Source organism: Pelodiscus sinensis, chromosome 2 (genome assembly GCF_052426305.1).
Source record: "Pelodiscus sinensis isolate ZL-2025 chromosome 2, ASM5242630v1, whole genome shotgun sequence".
Classification (NCBI taxonomy): Eukaryota; Metazoa; Chordata; order Testudines; family Trionychidae; genus Pelodiscus; species Pelodiscus sinensis.
This window is the reverse complement of record NC_143053.1, coordinates 219,965,738-219,987,353: the sequence shown is the minus strand read 5'-3', so window position 1 is coordinate 219,987,353 and position 21,616 is coordinate 219,965,738. Positions and strand designations below refer to the sequence as shown.

At 41.3% G+C, this 21,616-nt stretch overlaps 1 protein-coding gene across 5 annotated transcripts in view; it reads left to right on the top strand.

The window, feature by feature from the left end:
- Positions 1-21,616, top strand: part of NMT2 (N-myristoyltransferase 2) — a 52,714-nt gene that overhangs the window by 19,069 nt on the left and 12,029 nt on the right. For all 5 annotated transcript variants that reach the window (XM_075922442.2, XM_075922437.2, XM_075922443.2 and 2 more), the window contains 6 exons: positions 13,080-13,224; positions 16,572-16,690; positions 16,787-16,878; positions 16,963-17,079; positions 18,445-18,615; positions 19,945-20,053. In XM_075922442.2, coding sequence (XP_075778557.1) covers positions 13,080-13,224; positions 16,572-16,690; positions 16,787-16,878; positions 16,963-17,079; positions 18,445-18,615; positions 19,945-20,053 — 753 coding nt within the window. The remainder of the gene's footprint in view (positions 1-13,079; positions 13,225-16,571; positions 16,691-16,786; positions 16,879-16,962; positions 17,080-18,444; positions 18,616-19,944; positions 20,054-21,616) is intronic.

Genomic DNA, 21,616 nt, shown 5'->3' with positions numbered 1-21,616 from the left:
GTATAGACAGGGTCACATTATGCTGCCAGTGTTATATGCACATTTCCGTTATAGGTTGTTTACTTATGCTGACTGACAAACACCAGATGATATGACAGTCACCACAGGGACAATCCCTCACTAATTCCACAGTTTGTATCCATTTTTATTGTGGATAGTATGGGAGATTTAATTTTTATTTAAATATATATGCTAATAAAAAGCCCGTCTCCCAAGCTCTAGTGATTAAAACAAGAGGCCTGAATTTCAGATCCCATATATAGGTACTCAGTTCACTTGCCTTTGCAAGTGCTCCCTTCCTAGCCACTCAAGTAGTAAGTAAATGGAAATGTTCTAGCTAAATTTCTGAGCTGTTTTCTACCATCAATTTCATGAAGTGCTGAGCCATATTAATTTTCTTTATTAGTCATGGAAAATACGTGTTTGCCCTTATCAGTGATTCTTGAGTTTTATAAATTATACTGTGGCCTTGAGTATTTGTTTCACTCTTATATGAAGGGAGTTTGCAGGTATTTTAGCTGAGATATATCTGGTGTGCCTTTCTTCTTACATAAACATACAGAACCATCTTAGGTTGTTGTGTCCTGTGAGCATGGGGGCTGATGGAGGATGATGAGGTGGAACAGTATTGTAAGCAGCTTCAGCACTCAGGAGGCTAGAGGAATATAAGACTTAAGAAACTCCTATGACTTCTCCCCTCCCCCCCCCCTTTTTTTTTCCAGACCAGCTAACCTGGGGCCTGTTCTTTCTCCCCCCTCCCAGGCAACCTTTCCCCCCCCCCCCCAGCTACCAGGGGCCTGTTCATTCTCCCCGCCCCCATCCTCCAATGCTGCAGGCAAGTGCTCGGAGGGGAGGAAGGGCTTTGGGATATGGGGGCTATTTCCTCAGTGTGTTGGCAGGCAAGATGGTGGATCTCCAGCCCTGCCGGCCACTCCCTTGATGGTATGGCTTCCCTCAGTGGACACTGAAGTATAGTTCTCTCTTGTGTGCTCACTGCTCCCATGGCCACTCTCATATCATGTCCCTAGGAACAGCAGCCCCTCCTTTTACATGTTATTGAAAACTGTCCTTTTCACACGGATTCCAGTTGCCTTGGCACAACCAAACCCTGACCTTGCTTTTAAGTTAAGAGGAGAGGAAGCTGCATATCAAATTTGGTGGTCTTACCTCTTACTGTTTAGGACAAGGGTGGGCAATAATTTTTGAAGGGGGGGCCACTTCGGGAATTTAAGTGATTGATTGCAGGCACTGCCCCGAAAGAGGTGAGGCCTTGGCAGAAGGGGCGGGACCAGGACACTTCACTGCCCATAGACCCTGATTGGGCTAGGGCAGTGTTTCCCAAATAGTAAAAGTAGGGGTTCTGCGAGAACCCGATCACTTGTCCCCCTCTTTTCCCCCAGAGCCAGTCTTAGGGTGGCCTGGCGTGATTTTTTTTTTTTTTTTGGTCGACCAGTTCCCCACAGCGTTTTTTTTTTTTTTTAAAGGGTTCTGTGGCCAAATAAAATTGGGAAACAGTGGCCTAGGGGTTTGGGGAGTATGTGAAATCTTAGCACTCCCACTCTGCCAGGGGCGTGTAGCACCTAGAGAGAACCACCAGCTGTTTTGAACAGCTAGCAGTTCCCTCTGATGCCACCTGTTTGATGGGGGGAGGAGACTTTGCATGCTCCCCCCGCCCCCAGGTCTTGATTAGCCTGAAGGTGAGGGAATACAGCAGGGCAGCCCCAGGCCAGGAGCCCTTTCAATTGCTGTTATTTAAAGGGCTCCTGGCTCCAGCACAAGGAGCTGTGAGCCCTTTAAATAGCGTCAATTTAAAGGGCTAGCACCTGCTGGGTAGCTGCCACCACATTGCCTGGCACACACCTGGCAGGCGTGAACCCTTTACATTTAGCAGGAATTGAATGGGCTCATGCTTCCCCAGCAGCTCCTGGGCAACACGTTAGTGGTAGAGCTGGGAGCCCTTTCAGTTGCTTCTATTTCAAGGGCTCGTGCCTTCTCCACAGCTGCTAATACTCATTGAATAGAAGCAACTGAAAGGGCTTGCAGGTCCCGGACCCTGCTGCTAACATGTTGCCTAGCAGCCTACTGGCAGGCACAAGAAATAGAAGCAAGTGAAAGGGCTCACGCCTCTCTGGAGGCTCTCAGACAATGCATTAGAGGGCTGGGCTCGGAGCAGTCATGGGCCGGATGAAAGTGTGAGGTGGGCTGGATCCAGCCCGCTGATAGCCTCTTTCCCAGCCCTGGTTTAGGAGGAGTCCTTGAACAAATGAACTCACAGACAGACACACTCTAAAATATAGATAGATTTATAAATATTCCAGTGAACTTCAGAAGTTAAAAGGGATCAGAGATATGATTGGCTACAGTTTTAATATGGTACTTAAAAATTGCAGGTTAGCATGCAGATTTGTCCTCTTGATTTGTGCAAGGGCTACATCAAAGTCTATGTTTAGAAATTAGATGGATGGGTGAAACTAGTAAAAACAACAACAACAACCCATTTTCTCCCCATTCCCAGCCCTGTTGTATTACTTTTTTGCAGGATGGATTGAATTAAATCAAGAGGATTTAAATAATTGATATAAATCACCTCAAAAACTGATTTAAATAGTTTCCCACTGATACTACTTCACACATTTATTAAATAATGGTGCAAATCTAATCACTAAAACATGTTAATTTATAATACAGCATTTTACAATATGTAGGAGGGCATTCTTTGTGTAATATTTTTAGATAACTTGATTTTTATTAATTTAGAAAATAGTACATAATACTCATTCTCTGTGCTAGGTGCAGCTGTAGTAGCAATACATAAGGGCAACGTCTAGACTGGCATGATTTTCCGCAAATGCTTTTGAAAAAGCATTTGCGGAAAAGAGCGTCTAGATTGGCACGGACGCTTTTCCACAAAAGCACTTTTTGGAAGCACTTTTTGTGGAAAAGCATCCGTGCCAATCTAGACGCGTTTTTGAGCAAAAAAGCCCCGATCGCCATTTTCGCGATCGTGGCTTTTTTGCGCAAAACAATACCGCATTGTCTACACTGGCCCTCTTGCGCAAAAGCATTTGTGCAAGAGGGCTTTTGCCCGAACAGGAGCAGCATAGTATTTCTGCAAGAAGCACTGATTTCAGACAGTAGGAAGTCAGTGTTCTTGCAGAAATTCAAGCGGCCAGTGTAGACAGCTGGCAAGTTTTTCTGCGGAAAAACTTGCCAGTCTAAACGCAGCCCAGGAGTACTAAGAAATAAATCTCTCGCACAAAAATAATAGCGCTTACATTTTAGTAAACTACATCTTAAATGTAACACAAATGTTTCACATTTCCTTTAGCAGCAGTCTCCTGAATTGTCAGCTGACACTGCCTTTCAACTTTTTTTTAATTTTCAAAAATTAACTGTAACAGACAAGTCTTTAGAATTCTAAATGCACATTGTCCTTAAAACTTCTATAACTAGCTCTCATCTTCTCCACTTCCACTGTCATTTTGATTCATAGACTGAAACAGAAATATGAGTTTTCCTGCTTTTTCAACTCCCCGCCGATTTCTTAAGTTTGAGTTAATAACACCAAACAATTAAAATATTCTCTCTGTGCCTGCAGAAAAAGTTACTGCTGTAAAAAGTTGGCTTAGCAACTAAAGGAACTCTGTTTCAAGGTGTCTGGCTAATCATTTCTACCAATTTAGGGGACTGACTTTGTTACTGATGATGTTTTGAACATGTACTGATATTAAATGGTTTTGCTCCAGCCCTGAAATTTATTTTGACATTCATAACTTAGGAGTGATTTTTGAGATACCCATGCGATGGCAGTATCGTCATCTTCAGAAGTCAACTACTTTTATATCTGGGGTTAAGAATATTTGCAAGAAAATGAAGTGGAATTAGTGTTTGAATCATAGAATACTAGGACTGGAAGGGACCTCGAGAGGTCATTGAGTCCAGTCTCCTGCCCTCATGGTAGGACCAAATACTGTCTAGACCATCCCTGATAGACATTTATCTAACCTACTCTTAAATATCTCCAGAGATGGGGATTGCACAACCTCCCTGGGCAATTTATTCCAGTGTTTCACTACCCTGACAGTTAGGAACTTTTTCCTAATGTCCAACCTAAACCTCCCTTGCTGCAGTTTAAGCCCATTGCTTCTTGTTCTATCCTCAGAGGCCAAGATGAACAAGTTTTCTCCCTCCTCTTTATGACACCCTTTTAGATACCTGAAAACGGCTATCATGTCCCCTCTCAATCTTTTCTATTCCAAACTAAACACACACAATTCTTTCAGCCTTCCATCATAGGTCATGTTCTCTAGACCTTTAATCATTCTTGTTGCTCTTCTCTGGACCTCTCCAATTCCTCCACATCTTTCTTGAAATGCGGTGCCCGGAACTGGACACAATACTCCAACTGAGGCCTAACCAGCGCAGAGTAGAGCAGAAGAATGACTTCTTGCGTCTTGCTCACAACACACCTGTTAATGAATCCTAGAATCATGTTTGCTTTTTTTGCAACAGCATCACACTGCTGACTCATATTCAGCTTGTGGTCCACTTATAACCCCTAGATCCCTTTCTGCCATACTCCTTCCTAGACAGTCGCTTCCCATTCTGTTTGTGTGAAAATGATTGTTCCTTCCTAAGTGGAGCACTTTACATTTGTCTTTATTAAACTTCATTGTTTGTGTAAGGCTATGTGTAATAGGCTTCTGTATACTGAGCATATCCTCTATATTACTCTTTAATCTGATGATTAGATACTTTGGATGAGATACTTCCATGAATTTAATCATGGTTTTTGTCAGGAAGTTTTATGAGAATAGGCCAATTCTTAATCAGTTGTTCAAAACAGTCAACCACAGAATTCCATCAAACATTTTGAGGGAAAATTAGTCTGGATGCTATTTTTCTCTTCAGTGAAGCTGAAAGAAAATGGTTGTTATGCAAGTACTGTATGACTTCAACATTTTCTTTTATTTCTGGAGAAGGTGTACTTAAGTCTTTGGCTAAAAGATTAATTAAATGGGCACTGCAGCCATCTGTTAAGAGGCATACTTCTGTTTCTTCTTCAAAGTATCTTCTCAAGTTTGCAGAATTATCTGTGGCAAAACTGCACACAACAGTTGAATTTTTGTTCACAATTGATTACAGCTTTCATTGCCACATCCTTTAAATATTCTGTCGTGTGGGCGTTTCCTGATGCATCTGTTGTTTCTGAAAGACATGCAACCCTATTGCTTGTTGGCACACAGGCATATACTACTGGATCATTGTGTACAGTGCTCCACCCATCCCATCTTATACTGACAAATGTCCCCTTTGTATTTCTTGCGTACTGTTCAAGTTCCTTCTCACACACAGTGTTTAGCAACCTTCCACCAATGTCTGCTCAGCTAGGTGGAGGGTAGCCTGGTTTTAAGGAAATTAAAAAAACAAGGGTCCTGTAGCACCTTAGAGACTAACAAAAATATATGAATAGTGTCATGAGTAAGGACTCAACCATGTCAGTGAAGGTGTTCATTGTTAACAGTGTAAAATGGAGAATTTGTGGCATAAATAAATGTCTTTTCATCTATGGTATTTTGTTGGTATTTGCTGGTCCTTAATAGAAACCAATTCATGGTGGGGTTTTATGGGATGATTGAAATCTTTTGCTTGCTATTGATACTTTGTGGCCTGACATATGTTTAGCTGAAAGTACCAATGGATGCCTCTGAAGTTGTTGCAGATAGCTTAAGTCTCTTAAATGGGATCCTGACACAACATTCAGAAATGATTTTGAAAAGTCATCGTTCTCAGTTCTTCTCACTCTATTATGTATTCAGTTAATCATTTACATTTGTTTCAGCAAGCATGCAGATCTGACTGCACTTAGAGTGCACTTAATTATGGAGTAAGCCCCTTTGAACTCACTGGCACTTGTTTTCTCAAAAAAAAAAAAAAAGTATAGAATGGGATTTCCTTGATACAGTTAAATTATGCTGAAGTAAAATAGGGAATAGATTTATGGCATCACCATGGTGTTCCAAAATAAGGGAAATGTATTATGTAATATAAAATAAGAAAATTACACTTAGTGGTAGGGTTGTAAAATCCCGTTTAATCAGTTAAATGATTAAGCGGGATCCTCTGCCATGCTTAGCCAACATCTACCACCACATAAACATAGAACAAAAACAGTCCTATCCATCTTGTGCCTTTCTTTGCACGTGTTACTTTTTAGTCTACTAAGAAACAGAAATTGAAAGCCCAGAATTTTCAAAAAGCAATAGCTGGTAGTTAAACTGGACAGACTAAAGCCATTAATTTATTTTTATGACATTTTAAGTGCAGTGTGTTTGTGATGAGATTAAATTGTAACTGTTATTTTTAAATGAGAAATGTAGTATTTTATTGATTAAAAAATCAATGTAACTAAAAAAAAATCTGATTTTTTTTTTAATTAAAAAATAATTGCTTTTTATGTACCCAGGTTTAATCAGAGCAATCTAGATTACATTTGACAGAGACAAAGATGTTACTGCCAGTTTTTTTCCCAAAATCAGAATTTTTTTCCTGGTTCTGTATATAATTAGGATTAAGTTTCTGAAATCTGAACTGATCTTGCATAACTAAGATGAAACTCAGACTGGTTTTAGTTGGGGATTTGCCTGTGTAAAATGTATTAGATCTGGCAGTATATTATTTCACTGAAACTTTGGGACTCTTAGGGCATGTCTAACTATATCCCTCTTTCGAAAGAGGGATGTAAATTAGACAGATGGAAATTGCAAATTAAGCTGGGATTTGAATTTCCTGCTCTTCATTTGCATAATGGCAGCCATGCGTTCTTTCGAAAACGGTACTTTGAAAGTGAAACCGCTGTCTAGACACAGTTCTTTCAGAAAAAAACAACCCTTTTTCGAAAGATCCTGTACTCCTTAGGATCCCGCCATTATGCAAAGCATGGGAAATTCAAATCCCAGCTTCATTTGCAATTTTGATCTAATTTACATCCCTCTTTCGAAAGAGGGATGTAGTCTAGACATAACCTTAGGAATGTCTGCACTGTGCGTGCATGCACACACATACACACACTGTCTGTAGCATCAAGTCTCAGACAATAGCATAATTTTTGCAGCACTTTTCTGCACCCTTTCTAGTTTTTCAACACCCTTCTGAGATATAAGTATCAGAAATATGAAGTTTTGCATGATCAGTCTCACCAGTGATATAAACGGAAGTAATATAACCTCCCTGTCTCTGCTTAGTAGTTCACTGATTATAGACCTAAAGATTACATTAGCCCTTTTTGTACAGCATCACACTGGGAGCTCATGTTAAGTTGCATGTCCACTGTGATCTCTAAAGCCTATGGACTGCATTCCTTGTTCTAGATGTATAAATTTGTATTTGAGTATATTCGTAGATTCCAATGCCAAAAGGGACCATTATGATCATATTGTCAGACTTCCTATATAACACAAAGCCATAGAACCCCTTAACAGAATTTCTATACAAATTAATAATGTATTTTGCATAATTTGCAGAGCACACTTAAGCACTGCGTATGACTGGCTTTTCCTCATCCTTAATTACAACTTCTCCAATCTATGCCTCATCCACAAATATTAATCAGCAGTGATTTTTATTTACTTCCAGATCATTATTGAAAATGTTGACTAGGAAGGTATAAAATCATTCTAACTAGGTAATTAAGCAATAACATGACTTTGGAGTTAGTTTCTTCTTAACCTCACGTAGATAATGACTGAATCTTGAACTTTGAATCAATTAATGTACATATTTTTGAATGCTCTGGTCTCTCACTTGTAGTCTGAATGAATTGTGTTAATAACTATGTGACATGGAAAATATCTTTTTAAATATTTTATTGATGCAAATAAATATATAGGAAAGAGGCATATTTTCATGAAACTCAGTTTTCAAACTTTCTGTATTGACAGAATATTGTCCTCAAAGAAGTTTCCATCTGGGAACTTTTGTACAGCAGACAATGTTGACTTCCCAGCTATTGCCGTCTAGGTGCATATGTAGCAGTCCTTATGCCGGTTGCCTTTACTTTCTGAAATTCCATGTCTGCTTTTTACCTGTCCAGCCTGTGAACAGTCTGCCTATTCTTGCACTCTGATGCAGACTATAGGTTGAACCTCCCAAATCCGGGATTCTCTGGTCTGGTAGGGCAGTTGGGCTGGCAGCAGCTAGGTGACCTCGGCAGCGGAACCCTGGCTGGCAACAGACAGTCCCCAGCCAGAACCCCAAGGAACTCTGGTGACAGCAAGCAGGGTAGAAGCCCCAAGGAGAGGAGCCTAGGTGTGGGGCAGTCAGCTGGGGAGTATTGACCTCCCCTGGTCCAGCAAACTTCCTGGTTTAAGACCACTCAGGGCCCGAGAGTGCAAGACCAGGGAGGTCCAACCTGTACAATATGAAATTTTCTTTGTAGTATTTTACTTTTTTAGGCTTCAATATGTATAAACATAACAAAAAAGCAGCAGGAGGAAACGTCATATAACACATACAAGGAGCATGGCAAAGGCAAGTCTTTTCCCCTCCCATAGACATATGGAGAACCATAAAGAACTAATACATGTGTGAGCAAAGACAAAAACCAAATGTAAACATATAGGCTACGTCTAGACTGGTATGATTTTCCGCAAATGCTTTTAAGGGAAAAGTTTTTCCGTTAAAAGCATTTGTGAAAAAGAGCGTCTAGATTGGTACGGATGCTTTTCCACAAAAGCACTTTTTGCGGAAAAGCGTCCGAGCCAATCTAGATGCAGTTTTGTGCAAGAAAGCCCCGATCGCCATTTTCGCGATCGGGGCTTTTTTGCGCAAAACAATACCGCGTTGTCTACTCTGGCCCTCTTGCACAAAAGCATTTGTGCAAGAGGGCTTTTGCCTGAATGGGAGCAGCATAGTATTTCCGCAAGAACACTGGCAATCTTACATGAGATCGTCAGTGTTCTTGCGGAAATTCAAACGGCCAGTGTAGACAGCTGGCAAGTTTTTCTGCAAAAGCAGCTGCTTTTGTGGAAAAACTTGCCAGTCTAGACGCAGCCATAGGGTGTATATTCATAATTAGTAATTTCCATGGTCAACATTTTTATTCTGTCTTCCTTGCCAAGCAAAATTGAACATAGTCTCTTTACTGTAAGTAATTAATCCCTGTCCATGATCTAGTCCAGAATGATCTTTGTTTTACAGACATTTCCACAACCGTTTTCTGTGTTTTTAAAATGTCAAACTTGAAGATAATGACATTTAATAACTATCTGGATAATAAGTAGTATTTAGTTAGAGACATTTTCTGAATGATGGAACACATTAAATTCAATAGTTAGATCATTGAACTTATTGTTACAGTGGCCTTCTAGTAGCCTTCTTTCAGTTTTGGCCTAGTTATTCCATCAATGACAGGTGCATACTTGGATTTTGAAAAATGCATAAACCACCCCCTGATAACAGTCTCACATGCAAAAAAATAGGAATCAAAGGGAAGTGTGATATCAAAATGCTTTAAAATGTCACTGATTCCCTATTCTTTCCAACTAGTCCCTCATCTGTTCAGCATATCTGCACATATAACAGAATGAACCTCCTCCACAACTCCTCCCATGGCACGAAGGAAGACTCTAGCAAAGCTCTGACAAAGCTCCACTTTATGCAGAAAAGGGCACCAGCTCCCCCATACATCAGATTCATTTCCTTTGGATCACAAAACATTGCACATTTTGCTTTATTTTTTCAGTCTTTGTGCCATCCCTCTTAACTGCAATAAGTTGCTCAAATTGGGGAAGCAGATATTACTTTCCATCTTGTGTGTTTCTTCAGAAAATTTTCCTCCTCTCTTTGGAGAAACTGAAAACAAATGCCATTCCCTTACCTATCTCTGAATTTGTTGCCATGAATGAAGAACCCCTCTCTCTGGGGAAGAAGACCCATGATCCATAGCTAGTCATGGTTAATGTCAAAATGATATATACCATTTCCCGTTCTCTTCTATATTTTGTGGATAGGCACCCAATTTATATTGGTCATTTGTTACTGGCTTAGAAATAGAACAATATTGTGATTTTCCCCCCCTGGCTAGCCTGTCAAGGGGAGTTGGGTTCAGCTTTGCCTGTGATTACGAGTAGACCCCTCGCTGATCCTGATCTTGTGGATCAGTTACCATTAGTGATCTAAGATGTGAAAGGATTAGCAAGAACTACATAGAAAGAAGAAACCCAGGAGAAAGGAGCTCAAGGAACCCTCTCTGGGAAGGGCCTAGTGAAGGGAGGCTGGAGAAAACCATAGGGAGCAGCTTGTAAGAAGGAGGAAAGACCCTGAAAGAAGTTGCCAGAGTAGAAGGGGAGGCAAAGGGGAAATCTGTTGGGGAAAAAGAGCTTTCAGGGGAAAAAACAGGAAGGTAGTTCTCAGCCAAAAGAGCAAAGTAAAAACTCTGCAGTCACCAAGAATAGGGGTGAAAAATAGGGAACTTCTTTGTAGCCTAAAAGGGGCAAGAGTATCTTTTGCTTGAATAACCGTGTTGATTCTGTAGTTGGACTTTGCTGTCCCAGGGCAGAACTGAACTTAAGAGGTCACCTGGCCAGAGAGCTAGGCCCTAGGGGTGTGTCTAGACTACATGCCTCCTTCGACGGAGGCATGTAGATTAGCCAGATCGGAAGAGGGAAATGAAGCCGCGATTAAAATAATCGCGGCTTCATTTAAATTTAAATGGCTGCCCCGATCTGCCGATCAGCTGTTTGTCGGCAGATCGGGGCAGTCTGGACGCGACGCGCCGACAAAGAAGCCTTTCTTCATCGGCACAGGTAAGCCTCGTGAAACGAGGCTTACCTGTGCCGATGAAGAAAGGCTTCTTTGTCGACGCATCGCGTCCAGACTGCCCCGATCTGCCGACAAACAGCTGATCGGCAGATCGGGGCAGCCATTTAAATTTAAATGAAGCCGCGATTATTTTAATCGCGGCTTCATTTCCCTCTTCCGATCTGGCTAATCTACATGCCTCCGTCGAAGGAGGCATGTAGTCTAGACACACCCTAGGAGACTACTACAAAGAAAGGCCATCACAACTTCGCATGGCTAAAGAAGTAATCAAGAAGGAACTTCAGAAATGGACACCTTGGCCCCTGCACATAGTTTCAGAAAGTTGTACAGTGGTGAGTGTTATTGCTTAGACTACTAAACTAAAAACATCCTAAGTATTGGCACATCAGAATTAATATTTGATTAGTCAGTGTACTGGTAAGCATAAAAATCTCTCTAATTCCTTAGAAACCTTCATATTAGCCTACAGGAATTGGATATATTGGTTTTTAGTTGGGAACACTGACCCATGTCACTATGTTTTGGCTCTACATAATGTTAAGAAAATAAAAATATATATTAAATAAGACAAGACATGAAGCTTCTTTGAAGTTGGAGATACTTAAACTATATGCAGTAGATCTGCCTTTGAAATGGACTGTACTGAAGCCTACTGCTTGTCCATATTAGTTGTTGTTTGTGGTGTTTTCTCTATATGGGTCCTAGAAAAGAAGTGAAATAATGAAAGAACAACACATTAATATAGAGGGCAGGGGGCTTGTATATTTGACAGTTGGGACAGAACACTTTAAATAGTGCATGTAATATAATCTACTTTAAAGGATGTATATATTGCCTTGCACAAAACTTGGGGTGAAATCCTGGCTCTCAGAAAGTTGATGACAAAACTCCCAAATCTGTTCAGGATCAGACCTTTCTTAAGAAAAAAAATAGAAATGTCCCTTCTGATTTATAACTCACTATGACTATCTGTGATTTGCAGTGGGTATACGCTACATAAGCAACATTTTCATTGAAGATGAGAGTGCTCAGCTGTGTCTGAAAATGAGGGTTAGATGCCTTGTTTTAGCTACCAAAGTTAGAAAAATTTAGCCCTAAGTTGGTGTGGAGATAGTACTGTACATTTTTCTTTCCTCTTTAAGTACAATTTTAGCTTATTTTATCTTTACTTTTAAATGCTCCCGTTTGGATCTTTGCTAAACAATGTTAGTGGTAGTAGAACTAGTCATTGGCAGAATGGACTTACAACACATGCATTTTCTGTACACTGAAAAGTAAAGCAAAAATTAATGAAAATAACATCTGATAGAGTTTCAGTAAATATTGAAATATGTAGCAATATAGCATAACATTAATATGGAATAGAGCTGATATATTGCAGAATGCATTTTATAATATAGATAGAAGATAAGCTTTAATTGCCCTTCTGTGCCTTAGATTGTCAAACGTGAAGGAATTTTAAAAAGTCACAGCAGTTTTATCATTTTAACTTTGTTCAGCCGGCGCTGTGGAAAAAAAGACTGGTTAGCTTCATACTGTGGTTCTCCTACTGTAACACAGTGCTACAATATTTGTGATCCAAACACTGCAAGTTCATTATTAAATGTAAACAAACCATTGTGAGGAAAGTGAAAAATTATTAAACTACTTTTAAAAGAATAAAAGATTATAAAACTGATTTTCCCCCAATGAAACCTACATGTTGGACCAGAACTCCCTTGGCAGTGCCTTACTTAAGGTAGTAACAAATATATACATTCTATCTATATAATTGCAACAAGTGATGTGAATATGGTGTATACAAGGCATGGGAGTAGGCCACATAAATGGCCTTCCTTCATCTCAGTGAACTGCAAGATTGTCGTAACCAAGATGGTCTCCCAGGATAAAGTCATTTTGCTAACTGCGCTTGCGTACCTAGAATTTGCAGGGTGTGCTGATTGAATCATGGCTGTGCTTTGATTGGATGCAGGGGGAGCACATGGCTCTCATAGTCAGTGTTGGTTGCAATCAGCACACACCCTGTTTCGTGTGCTCTTGCTTTGTGTATGTCACTTTAGTAATACTGGTAGGAAAAAAATGATGTGGACAGAATCCAATGGAATCTGGTAACCCTTCACATGGGCAACGGTAAACAAAATGTCTCACGGGCCACACATAAAACCCTGATGGGCCGCATATTATTCACAGGCCGCAGGTTGCCCAGCACTGGTGTATGTAGTAAATAAGCCTCTCTTCCCACTTGTCTCTCCATACAGAATCCAGCCATTCCAATGCAGAAGCTGCAAGATATTCAGAGAGCTATGGAGCTGCTCTCTGCATGCCAGGGACCAGCAAAGAACATTGACGAAGCGACCAAACGTAAATACCAGTTTTGGGATACACAACCTGTACCGAAACTAAGTAAGTTTATTTGGGCCTATGTACAACATTTTTCCTTAGCAGCTAGAAGAAAATATGTTGAAATGTTACAGAGTGTTCTGTAAAATAGATATAAAATTGGACTGCTAGGAGCTATTCTTTATCAAAAAGGATTAGGATTCAGCAGTCACTTCTGCTTTTTGTAGCTATCTAAAATTACTGATAATACTAGTGTGGATGGTTGATGTGGTATTATTATAATCCCACTTGGGCAAATTTGGGCTTGAACCTGAAAATTACAAGGAAGAATGATCTCTACCACTTCAGTGAAAGGAATAACTTGGTTACTTAGTAACAGTAGTAGATTTTTGAACTGTTATGAACCCAAGTATAGAGAGGAACAAAACCCCCACATTATGTTATCTAGCTATATATTTTAGAAATGTGCATCTGTCTGCCTGTCTGTATGTGAGTCTGTTTGTTCAAGAGCTCCTTCTAAACGGTAAGAGCTAGGACCACCAAATTTGGTATGCAGCTTCCTCTTAGCCAAATCTTGACCATGCTTTAAGTTAGGATATGCCAGGAAAATGAAAAGTGCTAGGAATGGGACTGTTTTCTGTTACATGGAAAGTGGCACGGCACAGCCCACTCATTCCCACATCTCCCATTGGCTGGGAATGGCAAACTGCAGTTCCTAGGAGGTACGGCACTCCGTGCCTGCTCATGCTCAGGTAAACAAACCATCTGGCGGCCCATCAGCAGCTCACCCTGATGACCTGCAGGCAGATGATTTCCTATCCCCGGTGTACACCTTTACATTTTTCAGCATCTTCCTCAGGTGTTGAGTGAATGTGCTGGGGAAGAAAGCTCTTTGTTCAGTGTGTTGAAGATTATGACTTCAGATGGAGGCATTAGTCTTTCTGCTTCAAGGAATGGTTACAGGAATATTTTTTTTATAAACTTCAGAGTTTTCCCTCCTTTTGCTGTTATGAGACTTCCACCAGCTGTCCTATAAATAGTACAGGTTGAACCATCCATGGTTGTTGCTGGACCAGAGAGACCCAGTGGTGGGCCAGAGGCAGGAGTCCTGCTGGGTCTGGGAACCCAGCCAGGCTGGCTGCAGGGAGGACAGTGGCAGTGAGTCCTGCCACGAGAGACCAGCTGAGCTTGTGGCAGGGCATCTGGAACACCAGCAAGCTTCAGTGGGAGAGCTGTCTACTGCCGTGGGGCCAGGAGCCCTGGCAGTGGGATCACAGAGCTGCCGCAGAAGGGCTGGCAGAGTAAGGAGCCTCGGTAGCTAGTAGGGTCAGGAACCCTGGTGGCTGAGCAGCAGTCTGCCATTGGGTGGGGGGGGACAGGGGGGGCAGGAGTCCTGGCAACAGGACTGCGGGCTAGCGGGACTGGTGCTGCTGTGGCAGGACTTGTAGGGCCTGGAGAACTGGCAATAGGGCAGTGGTCTGCCACGGCAAAGCTGAGAGACCCAGCAGTGGGACCGTGGGCTGCTGTGGCAGGGCTACTCGTATTTGGGGATCCCACCAGGAGGGCAGGCTAGGAGCAGAGCCGAGCTGGGGGTCGGTGGTGGGAGGGCAGAAATTACCTCCCCTGGTCCAGCAAAATCCCTCCTTCGGGACCACTCAGGTCCTGAGGGTGGTGCACCCAGGAGGTCCAACCTGTATATGATAGTTAGACAGTACCAAGTTCACAGCCATGCAAACCATCATGGACTGTGAAATCTGGTGTCCTTCCTTGAAATCTGGCTTTTTATGTGCTTTTACACTATACTATATATATTTCATGAGAGAGACCACTGTTTCTCAAATTGGGGGTCCTGACTTAAAAGGGCTTGGAGTCGCAAGGAGATCACAATGTTATTTTAGAAGGGTCACGGTATTGCCACCCTTACTTCTGCACTGCCTTCAGAGCCAGGCAATTGGAGAGCAGTGTTTGTAATGTTGGCCATGTGCCCAGCTCTGAAAACAGCACCCTGCCAGCAGCAGGGCAGAAGTAAGGGTGGAAATACCATAACAATACCATCCCATCCCATCCTTACTTCTGTGCTGCTGCTGGCACTAGCAGCTCTGCCTTCAGTCTGCCAGCCAGCCTGTCTCTTCTAAAGGCAGCGCCACTGTCAACAGCAGCACAGAAGTTAACAAGCATGGTTAACACAGCCTGGGCTCATCAGTTAACGTGCACGGTTACACACAGCCCTGCCCCCCATGGTGCCGCCTCTCCCTCCTTCCCTGTGTCTCCTTGTAGCAGCTGAAATTTTCAGCAGTTATATGTTTACTTAAATAAACCTTCTTTGTGTGTGCAGACCCTTGCAATTACAATATTGTGAAATTTCAGATTACAATATCACAAATAATGAAATTTACCGGTTTTTAAATCTTGTGACCATGAAATTGATCAAAATTGACAGAGAATTTGGTAGGACCCTAGCTATAGTGGATCAAGACTGTCATTTTGTAGCGGTGGTATCTGATGGGTTCTCTGTACCCAGAGCTGCTGGTGATTCTGATCTTCCAACCTGCACAGCAGGCAATACCAACTTAGTATTATTGGGCAATCTCCTGACAGAACCTCTTTCTGCAAAGAAGCAACCTAGTACCTCCTACTGGTCATTCAGATGCATTAATGAGAACTAAGATCACAACAGTCGCATGTACATTATCAATAATTTGTGCAAACATGATCAACATATCTATATTTCCTAATGTTGTTCAGCTTTAGAAGCCTTCCTTGGAGCTGGTTGGGCGATGTACAATAGCTGTCCAATAGAGGAAAGGCAGCTCCTGTTTATATTTAAAAAAATATCTTTAACCTAATTGCCTGAGAAGTTCTGAAGGAAGAAAAGATTACCCTGCAGGAAGTCCTTAACTCTCGATGTAATCACAATTTTAATTTGCAATTTACAAATGAAAACTTTTCTGCTTCATCAGCAGGCATTCTATCAAAAGCCCTGGTCCTGCAAACATTGGTGCATGTGAGTAGCACCATTGAGTCAGTATTTGCAAGATCAGGACCATAGCTTATGAATCTCACTGTTGAACTGCAAAACTCCACCTCAGAGATAGCTTTCAGTAGTTGACTAAGTGATACATAAACGCTGATCATTCGCTATTCAGTTGTGCTCTGTTATGAAATGTTATAAATTGCAGTAGAATAGCTCTGAGCCTCTGTACCGTAACTGCTGGAGTATTAGCTGACATAAGTGAGATGTTTAAACCGAAATCATGTAAGCAAACAAAACTTTATTTTTAACATTTTTAAATGGCTTCACATTCTGATTACATAATTGTACATTATATCTTGTGTAAAGTGACTTCAAAAATTATTAATTTTCAAATTAGCTAGTAGTATATCTTTTTTCCCCTTTCTTTCTATAACAGATGAAGTTATAACTTCTCATGGTGCAATTGAACCAGATAAGGACAATGTCCGTCTAGAGCCATACTCTTTGCCACAGGGTTTTATGTGGGACACTTTGGACCTGAGCAATGCTGAAGTTGTAAGTAAAGCCATGTGTGTACACACACAGTTCTTGATTAAACATTCTGGCTGATGTGTAAGATAATTTTCTTTCTTTTTTTATATGTGTTTTTAGCTAAAGGAACTATATACCTTACTAAATGAGAATTACGTAGAAGATGATGATAACATGTTTAGGTTTGACTACTCACCTGAATTTCTTCTGTGGTGAGTAGCAATTTCTGCACTGGGTTGCAAAGGAGGAAGTTTTGATCACATTCTTTTGGGCACTAATCTGTAACTGTGTTCTAGGGCATTACGTCCTCCAGGCTGGTTACCTCAATGGCACTGTGGAGTTAGAGTATCATCAAACAAAAAATTAGTAGGCTTCATAAGTGCCATCCCTGCACACATTCGAATTTATGACAGGTAAATATAAATTTTACAATATATTTTAGAAATGTCTGTAAGTCCATTTGTTTAGGAATTCCTCCTAAGCGGTAAGAACTGGGACCATCGTATTTGGTATGCAGCTTCCTCTTATTATAATTTAAAGGAGTGTAAGGGTTTGATTGTGCCAGGATAATGGGATGTGCCTGGAATTCAGTTATTTCTCATAAAATGGAAAGGGAGGGAAAGGGACTGGTAAAAGGGAGTTATACTCTGGAATGACCACAAGGGGGCAGCAAGGGGCCAGAGATGGGGACTGGGACAGCTATAATAACCCAATTAGGCCAGAATAGGGCAGAGGTAGAGAAATGGACAGCTATCTAATATTTGTTTAAGAGAGTTTGTGTGTCTGTTTGTCCCCCAGCTGGAGGACATGCACCTGTCCCCCAGCTATACCCACTGCAGCAGTCATAGACAGGCACTTCTCACCTGGCCCCAACTGCTATGGTGAGAGAAGACTGGGGTAGTCCTCTCTCCCCGGACAGCCTGCATACGAAACTCCTCAGGCCCTGCCCCACCCCAGAACAATGATTTAAATGAAGAAAAACAAAACTTATTTGAATTAAGGAGCCAAGTAATACTGGGTAAATCTTTTAGTAAACAAATAAAAATAAATGATAAATCTTGAACAGTCTTTCATGGTGGAGATTGTCTGATTGAGGAGCTGAGTGGTAAGACTCATTGACGGTAGAAGCCGAAAAAACATCATAGTCTGAAATTTTTCAAAAGCCTTTTGCAAGTTTCCAATTAAAACTAATAGCAAGCCAATGACCACCTCAGAAGCATTCTACTGATGGAACATTGGAGAGATGCTTGGTGTTTTCTGACCTTTTGGAAAGTGTAAGGTGGATGTTCAGTTAGTTAGACTTACAGGTTCTCTCTGTAGGATTGGCCACTGGAAAGATTAACTAGAGAATATGAACTGTGGATTCTTTTGACATCTCTTTCCTCTTTGATTGCTTTCTGGGCACTTAAATCCAGGATGCTGTTCAGGTCTGGGTATAGTTCTAAAAGTTATTACACACAAATTCTCCAATTTTGGCATCTTGTAAGATGCAGTTACAGAATATTGACATTTGTTGTATACTTTCAGGATGCAACTTAAGGCAGCCAAATTAAAAATACCAAGAATATATAAGAAATTTTAATGATTCTTCAGAATTCTTTGTTACATGGTTGAGTTTTTTCTGTTGTGGATTTTAAAATGAGCATTATTTGTTTTTAAGAAGCTACATAGTATAACCTGAAATTCTACTATCATCATGGAAAATAAAACTATATAAATAAGACTGTACTATGTTTTAGTGGGCTTTGTAACCATTTTGTTATTTAAATTGCTTTTAGTGTGAAGAAAATGGTAGAAATCAATTTTCTTTGTGTCCATAAGAAATTGAGATCTAAACGAGTAGCACCTGTGCTGATTCGGGAAATAACAAGAAGAGTAAACCTGGAAGGGATTTTTCAGGCAGTTTACACTGCAGGAGTGGTACTCCCCAAGCCTGTGGCCACATGCAGGTAACCTAGGTGGTGTTCATAGTAACATTGCTCCCAAAAATAATCATGTTAAAGATTGATTATTGATTCCTTGTCAATTTTCACAAAGTAGCTAATAAAAATTCATTTTTCTTCAATAAATTCTGATAAACACTGTGGACTTGGCTATGTCCTCTAGATTAGAATCAACTTCTTTGTGATGCCTTGGGCAAAGCCTCTTGGAGTAAAATCTAGTAAAGGCTGGATTACCCAATAGACAGACTAAGCACGTGCTTAGGGCACCAGCAAAGGCACCAAAAAAAATGAGATTTTACGGTACAGTACTGTTTTTATTTTGAATTAATTATGGGGGGGGCACCATAATCTTTTCAATGCTTAGGGCCTCTAAAGGTTTTAATCCGGCCCTGAATCTAGTCCCTATTTTAATCTATTTGAGGTACTGCCTTCACTGTGATAGAAAGTTCATCATTGAACTAGCAATGATGGGGTTGTATACTTCAGCACATAAATTTTACATGACCTTTTTCCTAACTGGTGGGTCAGTGGAGTTTCTGAAAAGAATATTGTACTATGTTTTAAACACATTCCTGCATGGTCTCCAGTGGAGAAATGGCAGTTTGGTGTGCATCTTATAGTGATAGAAAAAATATATAGTCAGAAAAGTTTTGTGTGACGTTCGGTATAACTTTGTTGGTGTGGAATGGATCCTGTATTGCTTATGCTGCCACAAGTTCAATCACGGTAGGGTTGGCTCAGCCCTTAACCCTTCTGGTAGATAATCAAGATCTGTGTGGTTCTTTGGATCGTCAGGATGAAATCATAAAAGCTGAAATCTTATTTGCAGTTTATGGACATCAAAGAGACCATGAATCTTTTTTGGGGACAAGTAGGTAGAAGGCTTTGCTATCTGTGGTCTGAATTTTCCCTCCTTTGATGCTGGATATTCAAGTATGTTCTGTCACAGAGACAGCTGGCAGGAGAAGCATCCCCAAAAATACACAGACAAGCAGAGGGTCTTATCCATACAGCAAAATAAGAATTGTAAAGAAAACCAAGGCTATGACTAGGTCTGGCTATGACCAGAACTCCTGGTTAATAATCTCAATATTAAAAATCTATGTAGATACAAGCTATGATAGCCAACTATACCATGGTCATTAAGTGGTTTAAATGGTGTAGTACTGACACTTTATTGGCCCATTTAGTTACTACGTAAGCTCCCTGTACATAGCAGGACAAGAATGCACCTTAAATGCAATTGTTCATTGGGAGGCTAATGGATGAAATATATATATAAAACATGTTTGAATTAGTAATTATATTAACATGTATTTTAAAATATATTTCCAGGTACTGGCATCGATCACTAAACCCCAGAAAATTGGTAGAGGTGAAATTTTCACATTTGAGTAGAAATATGACTTTACAAAGAACAATGAAGCTCTACAGACTTCCCGATGTAAGCAATGTGTCTACCTACAGAACCCTCATAGTACCCTTCCCTCTGTCTCTTCTCATTTTTGATGAAAGGCTTTTACACCATGTAGAAACACATTTGTTGATTGGGTAGGGGATTACAAGAGTGTAGATCAGTGGTTCCTAACCACTGGGCTACAGCCTGCTGCCAGGCCGCAGACCTCTGGATGCCAGGCTGCACTGGGGGTGGTGGGAAGGGTGGGGGGTTCTGCAGGCTGGGGCTGGGATGTACTGCTGTTGCCGTGGCTGTTGGAAAAGGCATGTCCTGCCCCACCTCTCGGCCAACCAATGCTGGGCAGGGGTGAGGTCTCCTCCTAGCCATGAAGAGCTTTTCCTTGCACTCTGGGAGGCTACGCAGCTCTCCCACCACACAGGGAAGCATTCTTCCATGGCCAAGAAGAGACGCTGCACCATGCAGCCCTCCTGCCATGCAGGAATGCGCTCTTCCATGGCCAGAGGAGAGCCCACCCCTGCCCAGTTGGCTGAGGCAGGGCAGGAGGCACTGAGCCATGTTCCTGAGTCCTGGCCCCCAAAGCCGCTGCAACGCAGGCAGAAGTGCAGAGCTAGGTGAGTTGGGCGGGGCGGGCTCTGGGAATGGGACTGATATTAGGGGCTGGCACTGGGGGGGAAGATCTGAGGAGGGTTGGTTGCAGTGGGGCTATGGAAACAGGATGCTGGTACTGGGGGCACTCAAGGGGCAGGGACTGGCACTAAAGCATTTGGGATAGGAGCTGGTACTGGGGGGCGCTGTGGGCAAGAGGCTGGCATAGGCTGGCACTGGGGAATAGTGGAGGGCTCTAGGGGTTAGAGCTGGCTGTGAGGGCTGGGCTTTTGGCGGACCAGTAACGTTTTATTTGTATATTTGCATAATGAATATTCAGCTATGCAATTAAAATGTTGCTGGTCCACCAAAAGTTTGTGTATGGGTTGCCAGTCCCTGGTATCAAAAAGGTTGGGAACTACGGATGTAGATGAGTTTATTTAGAAATACCAGAGACCTTAAAGACTCACAAAGCCCCCAAAATAAACTTCAGCTCAATCCCATTCAACAAGTCTGAAGACACACACTTTTTACACTTATGTACAGTTAATTTTTCAACTAATTAATGTATCACTTTAAATGGAGTAGGAAATTCACAGTTTATGGCTTAAATTTCTTACAAAGAAGGCATCCTAAAATGTTGATAAGGCAAAGCTGAGAAGCATTGTAATCGAGTTTGTCAGAATGTTTTCCCTACAACAGAAAATGTAGAAATGGCAAAGACGCTTAATGACTTTGCTTTCATCAAGAAGGTTGGTGATCATTGTACATCTGACATAGTGAATGCCAGTGAAAATGAGGTGAGATCAGAGGCTAAAACAGTAATTTAACAATTAGCTATCATATTTGAAAAGTCCTGGAAGATGGGAGAGACTCCAGAAGACTGGAAAAGGGAAAAGATAGTGCCAGTCTATAAAAATGGAAATAAGGACAACCTGGGGAATTACAGACCAGTCATCTTAATTTCTGTACCCAAAAAGATAATGTAGTAAATAATTAAGCAAT